The sequence below is a fragment of the Balaenoptera physalus genome, assembly GCF_965194825.1.
Source record: "Balaenoptera physalus genome assembly, chromosome: 20".
Taxonomy (NCBI): Eukaryota; Metazoa; Chordata; class Mammalia; order Artiodactyla; family Balaenopteridae; genus Balaenoptera; species Balaenoptera physalus.
In genome coordinates this window covers 22025908-22039207 of record NC_138901.1, presented here as the reverse complement: position 1 = coordinate 22039207, position 13300 = coordinate 22025908, and the positions used below count along the sequence as shown (strand labels likewise).

Below are 13300 nucleotides of genomic sequence, written 5' to 3'. Positions count from 1 at the left end.
GGCACGCTTCCCTGTCACCATGACTTACTGTACTCTTCTATGATACAGTGGTGTTTTCAGGGACTCTTGCGGAATGTAAGGCTGCTTGTGCCTTTTCTAAATATTCTCAGACTCTGAAACTTGACGCTTGCTTGCTTTGATTTATTTTATTCCATCACTTGTCTTTCTTGTTACTGACAGCTCTCCTGGTTCTCACCTGTCCCTACCTTCAGATTACAGGGGCACCTATCCTGCTGCATCATGGGAAACCAGATGATTCCCCCCTGTCATAACTATGCCTAAGTCACAATAAATCAGTCCTGACTGTCAAAATCAAAGTATATAGACTCTGAGTGTGGGCCTGATGGGTTGTCTCTGAGCAAAAGTGCTTAATGTCACACAGGATTTGTGATATAGCTTAGCTTCAGAGAATTGTATTTCTTATTAATAGCCAATGTATATAAATCTTTATTCTGTGCCGGGAGCTATGCTAAGGCCTTTACATACGTGATTTTGACAGATGCAGCAAGCCTATGATGTAGGATTGTTTTTTTTTTTTTTTGGCCGCACCACATGGCTTGTGAGATCTTAGTTTCCTGACCAGGATTGAACCCTCGCCACTGCAGTGAAAGCGCCGAGTCCTAACCGCTGGACCGCCAGGGAATTCCCTGATGTAGGATTCTTATCATCCCTATTATACAAACGAGAAAAACAAGGCTAAAAAGTTTAAATAATGTGTTCAAGCTCACACAGCTTTAAAAAAATGGCAGAGCCATTGTATTTGAGCCCAGGTCTTCCTAATACCAGAGATGGTCATTAATCACTATACTCTACTGCCTGTTTCTTTTGTGGTCCCATAATTGAGGCTACCTGTTAAATTATGGACTTAGAAGTGAGGAATGTGCTCCCAGCTAGAATTTACAATAATATGCAGTGTGGTTGCAGCTTCTAAGATGGAAAATAGGCTGCTTACACGTGTAAATTTTCAAGCTCTTTTCCTCATGAGAAAAAAAAGGAGGCCAGGTGAAGGGCGAAGCACCAGGGAGAAGATCTGCTGCCCGTTTAGCAATTTCCATTTTTGCCTTCTTACACAAGGATACCTATGCCACATTCTAGCTCATGAACCTGGCAGGTCCACCTAACAGGATCACATTCTTCAGACCTTTCTAGCAAAAGGATGAGGACCTCTTTGCACTTACAAAGTACTGGATTCTTATCAAGTGAAATTAGTCTTGAGCTGTTCCACATAGAACCAGCACAGGGAGGGCAGCTGCCCTTTGAAGTGGAATGGCATATGCCAAGTTGTGTGGATTATTCAGGAGAGCCAGGATCTAAACTCAGCTCTCAGGCAAAAAACACATAAGCTAAAATTACTCCAGAAAAATCACCTAGGGAGGCCCCTTGGTGGAGATGCTCACCAACTCTAAAGTCCCACCTGGGTGTTTTTTTCCCCCATTGTAGGAGCACAGTGGTTGAATAACAGATGATTTTTTTTTTTGTATTTCATACTACAACAGACATTTTCCGCTTCTTAATATTTTCGCACAATTGTCAGATGAAATAGTAATCATTCCCTTCATGTGTATTGTGAAGCAAGGCATTAAAATGTGATGCCTGCTTTATTTCCTGTCAAAATAGCCTTCTCACCCTCTAAGGCAAGCTGTGCTGACAGCTGTTTGGCTGCTACGAGATCTGTGAGTAGAATGGACAGGGCCCCAGAGACAGGTCATTTGTAAAATGTTTTTGCTGCTCATAAAAAGAAAAGTCTTATTTAAAAAAAAAAAAAAAGCACCTGTTTACAGATATATATTGGTGGAATGTGTGTAAATTCAATTCCCAGTCCCATTCCAGCCAGTAGCACATACGTTCTGACCCCCTGGGCAGAATTTTTGCAAAAGTCCATCACTCTGGGTCTCACACCAAGAAATCTGCTTATTTCATACCTCTCAAAATGTACCTTTTTTTCCCCCTTGGGCCCTCAAATGCCGGTAAGCTCTCTGCCTGTGTCTACAACCACAGAGAATGTGAGCTCTGGAGGGCTTTTCTAGGTCAAGGATGTTAGACGGGTGGGGCATATGTGCTGCCACCAACCATTCTTATACCCGTGGCAGACAGCACTAACTGATCACAGTGCTCTCTTGCTGAATGTAGGCACTGCTTTGGATCTTTCAGGATATAGTATCCAGTCTCAACTGAGCAGAACTGGCAAGTGAGTTATCCTGTTTGCCATCCTTGATCCATAAATTTGTAATCTTCTCTACCATCCACTCCACTCCCTGAAGGAAATGGGTTTAAGAAAATTATAACCATCTGTCCTTCACAGGCAATGCTTAGCTATGTTAAACATTAGCCGATTGTGCTTTTACCATTGTATGTTTGAAAACATACGTGCTTTAAGACATGTGACCCATCAAAGTTTTACATCCACTTACCCAGGGTTACATCATTTATGCCACCAATCACAGGATCATGTGTCCAATAAAATGAAAGCATTTGGTGACTTATTTAATAACTACAGACCAACATATGCACAAAACTCATTCTTGAATCATATAGTTTAGAACTGATAAGCAGCATTTCTCTAACTGGTGGAGTTGATATGGATTTTTCTTTTTTCCTGCCCTTTGAATACAGTCTCAAACTGCTTCCTTTAAAAGTCAGGCTTGTGGTTTCAGAACAAGGTGATGTAGAATCATTTTTCCTTCCTCCTCAACTCTAAATACAACTTAAAACCTTGGAAATTTATTAAAAAGACAATGATAAAAGGACTCTGAAAGCTGGAAAGAAGATGGTGGATTGATTAGGGAACCTCAGGATTTGAGGAACAACAATGTGGTGACTTTACTGGGTTTTCTTTTCATCTCCCACACCCTACTGGGCTCTGGAGAGGCCTGCAACCCAGAACCACCAATAGACAGAGACAGGGAAGAAAAAAGGAAGGAAGGAAGAAAGGGAGGGAGGGAGGGAGAGAGGAAGGGAGAAAAGCTTGCTTTCTCTGCCAAAGGACAGGGAAGGGGAAGCCTAGTAGAGACCTACTGGGGAGCTCCAGCCCTAGCTCCACACTTGGGTACCAGCAGGTGGCCCAGTTCATTCAGAGCAGGATTGAAGCCCTATGTCTCCCTGCCCTCCACCCAGTGATATTAGGAGACCCAGGCCCAGCAGTGTCTGCCTGCCCCTCTGCACAAGGTGGTCCAGCAACACTGTGCAGCCCAGGGAAGCACCTTCTTACACTGCAGAAGACACCAGCAGGGATTGAGTGGTAGTCCTGGCAGCACCCAAAGAACAAGCAGACCAGAATAGTATTGCGAAGGCTCAGAAAACTATAATGTCATTGGAAATAAAACCCATAAAAGAAGCAGAAACTTATACACTACACCTAAACAGGACTCCTACCTGCTATAATAGAAGATGTAAATAGCATTAAGAGATTCCTAACATAATTACCCAAATATCCAAGATACAATAGAAAATCACTCATCATATCCCAAACCAGGAAAACCCCAAACTAAATAAGAAAAAAAAAAATCAACCGATACCAATATGATATGATTCAGATGTTGGAATTTATCTAACAAGGATTTTAAAGCAATTGTAGTAAAAATGCTTCAACAATCAATAACAAATTCTCTTGAAAAAAATTTTTTTAAACAGAAAATCTTAGCAAAGAAATAGAAGCTATGAAAAATAACCAAATGGAAATTATAGAAATGAAAAGTTATTGTAAAATTAAAAACTCAGATGAACTCAATAGTAGAGTAGAAATGACAGAAGATCAAATCAGGGTACTTGAGGACAGATCAATAAAATTCACTCAATCTGAACAACAGACTGGGAAAAAAGAAAAAGAGAGAGCCTCAAGGACCCATGAGACAATAACAAAAGAGCTAACACTTGTATCATCAGAGTCCCAGAAGGAGAGGAGAAAGTGTGGGACCAAAAAGTACTCAAAGAAATAATAGCTGAAAATTCCCCAAATTTGATGAAAGATATAAATCTACATATTCAAGAAGCTGATAAACTCAAAATAAGATAAGCCCAAAGAAATCCATACCAAGATACATCATAATTAATCTTCTGAAAACTAAAAACTAAGGGAAAAAAAAATCTTAAGAACAGGGAGAAACAATGGGGAAGGAACACTAACGCAAGTTCTATTTTAGTATTACTATCAAGGAGACTGTGGAGGCCAGAAAAAGTGACACAACATTTATGAAGTGCTGACAGCAAAGACTGTCAACTTTGAATCCTATATGTGAGGAAACTATCCTTCAGGAACAAAGGGGAAATAAAGACATTCTTAGATGAAGGGAAACTAACAGAATTTGTTGAGACTGACCCTTAAAGAACGGCTAAAGGAAGCTCTCCAAACAAAATGGCAGAAGGCTGGGACTTTCAGAAAGGAAAAAAACAACTGAAAAGGTAAAAATAGAAGTAAACATAACAGATTGTTCTTCACCTCTTGAGTTTCTTTATCCATATTTTCTGGTTGAAACAAAAGTTTTATCCCCATCTGATGCTCCGTGTATGCAGAGGAAATACATAAGATAATTATATTCTAAAAGTGAGGAGGATAAAAGGGCCAATTAAAAGACAGAGATTGGTAGAGTGGATTAAAAAAACTTGACCCAACTATACGTCATCTACAAGTGTACATAGGTAGTCAGAAAGTAACGATGGAAACTTAAATATTATGCAAACAATTTTTTAAAAAACATCATTTTAAAAGGCTGTATTATTATCAGATAAAGTAGACTTCAGAGAAAGAAAATTACTAGGGACAAAGAGGGACATTATAAAATGGTAAAAAGGATCACTCCACCAAGTAGGTATAGCAATCCTAAATGTGTATGCACCAAACACCAGAGCTTTAAAATACATGAAGCAGGGACTTCCCTGGTGATGCAGTGATTAAGGATCCGCCTGCCATTTCAGGGGACACAGGTTCGATCCCTGGTCCGGGAAGATCCCATATGCCGTGGAGCAACTAAGCCCATGTGCCACAACTACTAAGCCTGCGCTCTAGAGCACGTGAGCCACAACTACTGAAGGCCGCGTGCCTAGAGCCCGTGCTCTGCAGCAAGAGAAGCCACCACAATGAGAAGCCCGCACACCACAATGAAGAATAGCGCCCGCTCGCCACAACTAGAGAACGCCCACGTTCAGCAATGAAGACCCAACACAGTCAAAAATAAATAAATAAAAAATAAATTCATTAAAAAAAACAGATTGAGTACCAGTTGCTTTAAAAATAAATAAGATACATGAAGCAAAAACTGATAGAGCTAAAAGTTGAAATAGACAAATCTACAGTCATAATTGGGGAATTCAACACCCTACTCTCAGCAATTGATAGAACTAGAACAGAAAATTATCCAGTGTATAAAAGAACTGAACACCATCAACCAACAGGATCTAATTGACATTATAAAACACTTCCCCTGACAGCAGCACAATATACATTCTTTTCAAATGTCCATGAAATATTATTCACCTAGATAGGCCATATTAATAAATTTTAAAAGGATTGGAAATATAGAGTATGTTCTCTGACCATAATGGACTCAAACTAGAAATCAATAACAGAAGGACAACAGGAAAATCTCCAAACATTTAAAAGAATACCTAATATAACCTGAGCAGTTCATGGGAACTTCCTAGAGAATGGACTCTCTTGTATAAATAATGTATAGGTGTTTTCCAGGCAAAGACATAGAACTATGGATTTTCTAGCTAGAGGGGACAACAGATGAATGGGGTGAGAAGAAAACATGTCTTCTGTTAGTTGAAAAAGGCAAGGAATGATGAGATATAAGTTTGCAGACATTTGTCATTTTTGTGAAATTCTAGTATCTGAGTCTCATTCTAACTGGGGGGAAATTTCCTATTCTGGTGAGATTGAGAAGCAGAACCCATGTCCAGCATTGGAAAAAGGCAGATACTCATTCTCCCAACCTCCCTTGCAGATAAGGAATGGGCACATATGATCTAAGTTACACCAATCAGATACACCTTCACTGACTTGGAATTGGGAGATAGTGACACAAAATGGCGGGGACAATGAAGACTTTTCAGAGGCAGCACTAGCAGATCAGCAAGATCCAGTTCTAGATAGAGCAAGGGCAGCTGTGCTTGCCACAGCGCCACAGACCAGTTCTACAGCAAGACTTGGGGCGTTGTCCCTTGATGTGCCGCCTGAAGCTGGGTTCTGCAGTTTTCTAGCAAATACTGTTAACTATTTCATATTCTTTCAATAAATTATTTCACTACTTAAATCAAAGTCAATTTCTGTTGCTTGAACTAAGAATTCCTGTTGATGGAGGCTTCCAAGACAGGAGGAACAGGATTGAGGGGGGCCATATGAAGAAGTGTGGCTCATTCTGGAAGGAATGGCAAATCATTGAAGGTATTCAGCTAGAAAGTGATATGGGCATATTTTTGCATTAATAATACCGGTTGTAAATCACAAGTGCCTGAAATGGGCAGTAGCACATACAAAGACTGAGAAGCAGGACTGGTAGATTAAAAATATGCAGGAAGGAGGAAGGGATGAAAGAGAGGGAGTAAAGGATGACTGCCAGGCTTCTCACCTGGATGTCTAGAAGAATGGTTCCTCAAACTGAGATGAACTGGAATCAGTTTAAAAATGAATTTACATTTGGACATATTGATTTTTTTCTTTAAATTTTTTATTTTGAGATAATTGTAGATTGACACGTGTGAAAGAAATAATACAGAGAGATCCTGTGTACCCTTTACCCAGTTTCGCCAGGTGGTAGCACCTTACAAAACTATACACAATATCACAGCCAGGATATTGATATGAGAGAGTCAGGATACAGAACAGTTTCACCATTGATAAATTGAATGTCATCAAAATTAAAATGCTTTGCTCTGTGAAAGATGAAAAGATAAATTACAGAAAAAATATTTTGCAGATCACATATCCAACAAAGGGCCTGGATCTAGAATATGTAAAAAACTCTCAAAATTCAATAAAAAAAAAAATCCAATTAGAAAATGGGCAAATGCGCCAATATTTTACCAAAGAGGATATACAGATAGCAAGTAAGCATATGAAAGATGTTCAACTTCATTAATTAGAGAAATGCAAGTTAAAACCATACGAGATGTTACTGCACACATGTTATAATGCCTAAAATTAAAAATGGTGATAACATCAAATGCTGCTGAGGATGTGGAAAACCTGGCTCACTCATCCATTGCTGGTAGGAATGTAAATGGTACAGCCACTTTGGAAATAGCTTTACAGTTTCTTTTAAAATGTTCTTATCATACAACCCCACAAATACACTCTTGGGCATTTATCCCAGAGAAATCAAACTTATTTTCATGCAGAAACTTGTGCACAAAAGTTCACAGCAGCTTTATTCAAAACGATCAAAAAACTAGAAACTACCCAAATGTCCTGCAATAGGTGAATGGTACATTCATAAACTGTGGTACATTCCTACCATGGAATACTACTCAGCAATAAAAAGGAATGAACTATTGGTATACACAACCTGGATGAACCTCAAGGAAATTATATGGAGTGAAAAAAGCCAATCTGAAAAGAATGGATACATACTGCATGACCCCATTTATGTAACACTCATGAAACAGCATAACTACAGAGATGGAAAACAGATTAGTGATTGCCAGGGGTTAGGGCTGGAGGAAGAGGGAGGCTGTGGCCAAAAGGGGTAGTACAGTAGAGTATTTCCATAATGGTACAGTTAACTGTCTCGAATGTGGTTGTACTTACACAAAACTAGACATGCTAGTTACACAAAACTAGCTATACACATACATACAAATGAGTGCATGTAAAATTGTGAATTTATATATGCTCTATAGATTGTAGCAATGTCAACTTCCTGGATTGATACTGTACTGTATTTACACAAGATGTTAACATTGGGGGAAGCTGGGTGAAGGGTGCAGGAGGCCCCACCATACATTTATTTGCAACTTCCTGTAAATCTAATTATTTTAAAATAAAACATTTATTTATTTGTGATAATATATAAGATCTACTCTCTTTCAAAATCATTAGACCAATTACAGAAGACATGCAGCACTGTCTTGTCATGTGTTTTGAGAAATTTTTGACATTTTCAATCTTGTTTCTCCCTATAAATAAACAGAGTCCATGGAAACTTCAATGAAGCATTCTTTTCCAATCCTGTGTATTCACGGAGAAACTAATGGCGTTTGTTCTCTGTGTTGTCTGAACCTTAATTTCCTCATAGGCTTTTGTTTTCCATTTTGACAGAGCTGAACTTGTGGCTGGATCTTTCAAACCCCACCTATTCTTTCCCCCGGGGTGGTGGTGATGGTGCATGTTTTAAAAAGTTGTTTCTTTCTCTCTCTCTCATTAAATGTAACTTTACATTTAATGGGTACATTTACATTTAAATGGGTACTTTAAATGTAACTTACTCATTTTATGTGCCAAGCTTTATTGTAGCATCCTAAGACCCAGCATTCAGCCACTTAGGAGTGTCTTGAAATCCTAAGCAGCTAAGGAATCCTAGGGCCTTCTCTTGTCTTTTCCATGGTGAGTAACCTTGTATTCAGGGAGAGGACAGGGAGAGAAATGGAGAGCCATCAATTATACAGAACTGTTCTTTGGAAAGCTTGAGTGTCCATTTATCCTTCTCCCCAAGGGCAGCGGCAGAGCGGGGAAACTTAGTCATTACTAATACTATGAAATAATACAAAATGCCAACACAATATTACTTTTGAACAGTGACAGAGATCTGTAATATAAGTTTAGCATAATATTAAAGCCACAAGACCTCCTGTTTATGTCTTATTGAAACAAATCACTTCCCCTTAGACTCACGTAAAGCCTCAAAGCTGAGGACAAAAGGCAGTCATTTCCTACTTGTATGCAGAGAGGAAACAAAGACAGAGCTCTAGTCTCTGACTGGATGGCCAATCAATATTACAGAAGAGCAAAATCCACCCCTTAGTTGGGCCCCTCGTTCTCCATCTACACGGTTTTTAGGACTTTGGCACAGGATCACAGGATCACCGTGTTCTCTAATAAAGAGCAGTCATGTGAAGACATACCTATTCATCTCAGGAGAGAGGATATTTGGTTGTATTTCTGATATAGCGCCTTGAATTCTTGAAGGAAAAGAATCAGAAAGATTTATGTCAATGCCAGGGTGCTGATGTGAAAGTTGAAGTTCTAAATCCTACGGATGGCTTAGAAAAGGCTTCCAGACCAAAGCCAGGGAGTGGAAGTTTATAAAAGCACTGCAGATGGCTTTTTTTTTTTCCTTCTTGAAGACCCATTCCTAAATGAAGCAAATCAACCACATACTGAATTGTATACCCTCATCCCCTTTGCTTGTCCATTCATCCTGAATGAATTAAGAGATGAGGGATACCAGATATCCTCTGATATCCTCTGATATCTACCAGATATTCTCTGAAGCTGACACATAATGGCTTTGCTACCAAGGAGCATAATGGCTTTGCTACCAAGCTGGTGGATGGTTTGCTCCTGTTGTTAGCTTTGTAGGCTCTGGGTAGTTTTTCTTTCAATGATTGTTGCATTTCTCATGATTTCACCCTCAGCCGCTTAGGGGTCTCTCCTGAGATTGGCTCTACTCTGAACGCAAACTCTGCGCGTGCATAGGAATATCACAGAGTACCCACGTGCCTGCCAGTCTAACTCCAACGACCTGCGGTCATAGTGGGGTTTGCGATCACCAATCCTCTTCAGAATGCCCTGGTTTTCCATGGTGATTCTCACTAGCTCCCGGTTCCTTGTTTCTCTGTTTAAGCTGAAAAATACAAAATCCCAAGATGCGTGAAGAATAAAGTTCTCCTCCTGGATGGGAGTGGGGGAGATGAAGTCGTGACGTCATAAATCCAGGCTGCCAAAGTGCAGGGAATCAGCTGTCCTGCGGAGCCCTGAGGCCCTCTAGGCCTGTTGAACCAGACCACACTCTGGGAAACGTGCAAAGCCTTTTCAGCTTAAGATCAGTGGTTCTCAGCCCCCCTGCCTACTAGAAAATTCTACTTTATTGGTCTGGGATGGAGCTTGGGCATTGGCATTTTGCAAAAGCTTCCCAGGCATTATCATGTGAAACCAAGATTGAGAATCTCTGGTTTAGAGGATGAAGGTCTTGCCTACAGATAAATCACAAATGGCTGATGACAAGTTTTGGTTCACCTCACTCCCCTCAGCTTTCAACTCAATTTCAGAATACAAGGATTAGGAAAGACTTCTTGACACTCCCCCTGCCCTACACACACACACACAACACTTTTCTTTCCCTGCATACACTCCTTTTGTAGCCCTGATCACACTGCATAACTATTTACATAAATGTCCCCCTTAACTGACATTGGGTTCTTTGGAGTTAGGAAATATACTTCTCATTTCACCTCTATAGTCCTGGTGCTTAGCACATGGTAGTTCAGGAAATATTTGCGGAAACAATTTTAAGAGTGCCGTAGTCCCAGCTGTGGTCACCATTTTACAAAAGTGCTTTCTTGTGACAAACTCTGAATAGGACTCCGAAGAGTCTCTTAGAGGGATAAAAAAGCTCTTTAACGCTAGAGAAAGGTCCCTGTTTGGGGTGGTTTTCTTTCTCCTTAACTTAGTCTCTTTGGTTATCCCTCAAACTTATAACTTCCCTTAAGTATTCCTCTGGCACTAAAACCCAAGAAGCGTGAAGTCAATTTTGACTTTTGGAAAATGAAATGAAGAGAAAGAACAATACCTCTTGGAAAAATATTCGTTCCAGCAATCCACCTTGGCGGGGCCGCGGTGGGCGTTGGCAATTTTCTGACACAGTTGCTTGTTTTCATATTCGATTTTGTCGATTCTCTTTTGTTCACCCTGGTGAGAAACCCCGCCCCATCATGGTGACGTCATTGCTACATGGTTCTCCATCACACAATGGCTGAGCGTCCCCCTCCTCTGGGATTGTGCGAAAGGGGCATATTGGGGGCCACAGTGGAGACTGGGAGAGAAGCTGAGGAATCCAGGGGTGGTGTGTATGGGGAGGAGAAGGATGAATGAATCTTTGGTGAGGTGGGTATTTAGAAGACTCTGGGAAACTGGCCTTCTTTAGGACATAGATAAAATCAATAATGGCAGGAACAAGTACCTGTAGTTTGCTCAGTTTTAAAATGTGATGTGTGTGCACCACTGGAGGCTTGGTATCAACAGTAGGCTTCACTAGAGAGGGGGGAAAGAAAGCAATGTTACATCACAGGTGTCCTCTTAGTAGCCTTAGAAAATCTGCTTACATTCTAGACAATGGCCCCGATTAAAACATTACAAGTTTGAATTCTGAACTAATCCAGTTCAGGAAGTTTGGTTTAGTTGACTTTCCCAAACTGACGTCTTTTGGAGAGTTTTGAGCAGACATGAGAGAATGGTGAGGGCTGTCAAAAATAAAATTTACGGACATAAATATCCTTTGAATCTAATGAAAGAAATCTCTCTCCCACCCTTTCCCAGTACGAATAGCCTGGCTACTGGATGCTGAAGTCCTATCCCCTGTCTACCTTACTTTGGCTTTAAAGAGTTTAAATGAGCATATCCATCAAATGAACTCCCTGGTGGAAGATAAATTTGCAAAGCCATCTATTGGTCTGGTTTACTGTCAATATCTCTATGGTGGGCCCTTCCAGAACCCTAATCGCAGCGCCCAGTTCAAATTGCCCCACGTACCTATTTGTATTCTATTCTTATGAAATACATAGTGGCCAAAGTCCAGTTTCTTCCTGAATGATGTGCTCTGTCTATGATTAGAGACGATTACAGGGTAGGCTAGATAATCCAGGGAATTGTTCATCTTCTCTTCCTAGTCTCACTTCAGAAATGAGGCACCCAGGCTCCTCTGTGAGGTACTTAGCTGTGCCCATGACGGGCTGTCATAGTTACCCAGTTATGACATCAGGGACAGGTCCCCCGGGAGAAGGAGGAGCCCCAGAGCATGCCTGGCCGTCCCTGGGCTTCTCCTTTGAGAGCTAACCCAGTCAAGATGAGGGGGGGAGGCTCAGAAGCTTTCCCAGCTGTCTGGAATGCAGGTGCCACCAACAGCAGCAGGAAAATGTGTGGTGTCTGGGAGGGGTGGGATGGCACGGGGTGGGAGTGGGAAGAAATCCAGCCTTGGTTACACACCTTGAGCTATACGTTTAGTCTCCGCTGCAATGGTTTCCCTGAAGGTGTGAGACTACAGCTCTTTGCAGAAGTAAAAGACCTTAATGATAATTTGATCCAATTTCTTCATTTTGCAGATGAGGAAACTGAAGTCCAGAGCAACAGCCAAACTGCTGTAGAACAAGTTAGTGGCAGAACTGGGCTCAGGATGTGGGGTTTCCTGAATTCCCAGGACCACAGGTGCTTTTTGGAGAGGTGGGGGGATCTGCCATTTTCATGGCAGTGGAGAACAGAGACGGTCTTTTGCTGGCAGTTGGACCTCAGTAAATGATGAGTTGCTGACATCGTGTGGCTCATAGTGGGCTGGCAGCTGCTCCAGGAAGGGCTGCAAAGGAGCGGGATTCATGTCCACACTAGCACAGGGTGTAGCACCTAGTGGGTGCGCTACACGTTTGCTGATGAAGAGAGGGAGAACGCCTATCCAGTGCTCACTATGTAGAGCTGGGCGCTTTCCTGGCGTGTTAATCTTTCAAACAACCCTAGGAGTCAGGTGCTGTTATTACCCTCATTTTTTTCAGTAAACGGGCTCAGAGAGGTTAAGTCATTGCCCAGGGCCGGAATGCCACGCTTGCTTGCATAGACCCCAAGCTTTAAGCACGATGCCAACTCTCACTGAAGGCTGGAAGAAATGTGCCCCAGAGTTGGGCTTCTCAAACTTTAACCTTCGTAGGGATCCCCAGCGGGGCGTATAAAATGCACATTCTCACTCAGCAGGTCTGAGCTGGGGCGGAGGTTCTGCATTTCTGACCAGCTCCCGGGTGATGCCAACGCTGCTGGTCCGCAGCAGGCAGAGCTCACAAACGGAACCCGGGTGTCCCTGTAATCCTGAGAAAATTCAGCGACACTAGGGTGTACCCCGGTCAAGAGAAACTTCTATTGCGCCCTGCATTTAGTCCAGTGAAGTTACTGCACTTCCATGCCTTAACGGGGGGTGGGAAGAGGACCCCCCCGAAACTCCGGAGTAGCGGCATCTCAGCCCCCTTACTCAAGCCCAGAGATCTTCCCCCGCGTCCGCCTGGCGCCTGGCGGCGCGCATACTTCCCGGGAGCGGAGCGCGCCTGGCCGCCCGCGCTCAGCTGCTTCCCGCGCCCGGCGGGCCCGCCTCCGGGGCGGGACGGGGCGGGT

General features: G+C 42.0%; 1 protein-coding gene across 1 annotated transcript; it reads right to left on the bottom strand.

Moving 5' to 3' along the window:
- Positions 1-217: 217 nt before the first annotated feature.
- Positions 218-13183, bottom strand: CFAP97D1 (CFAP97 domain containing 1). The gene is given in 7 exon segments (XM_082440267.1): positions 218-8453; positions 8457-8529; positions 8531-8548; positions 9058-9114; positions 10725-10843; positions 11115-11185; positions 11684-13183. Coding segments are annotated over 7 exon segments (489 nt in total). The 5' UTR covers positions 11808-13183; the 3' UTR covers positions 218-8426.
- Positions 13184-13300: the final 117 nt, after the last annotated feature.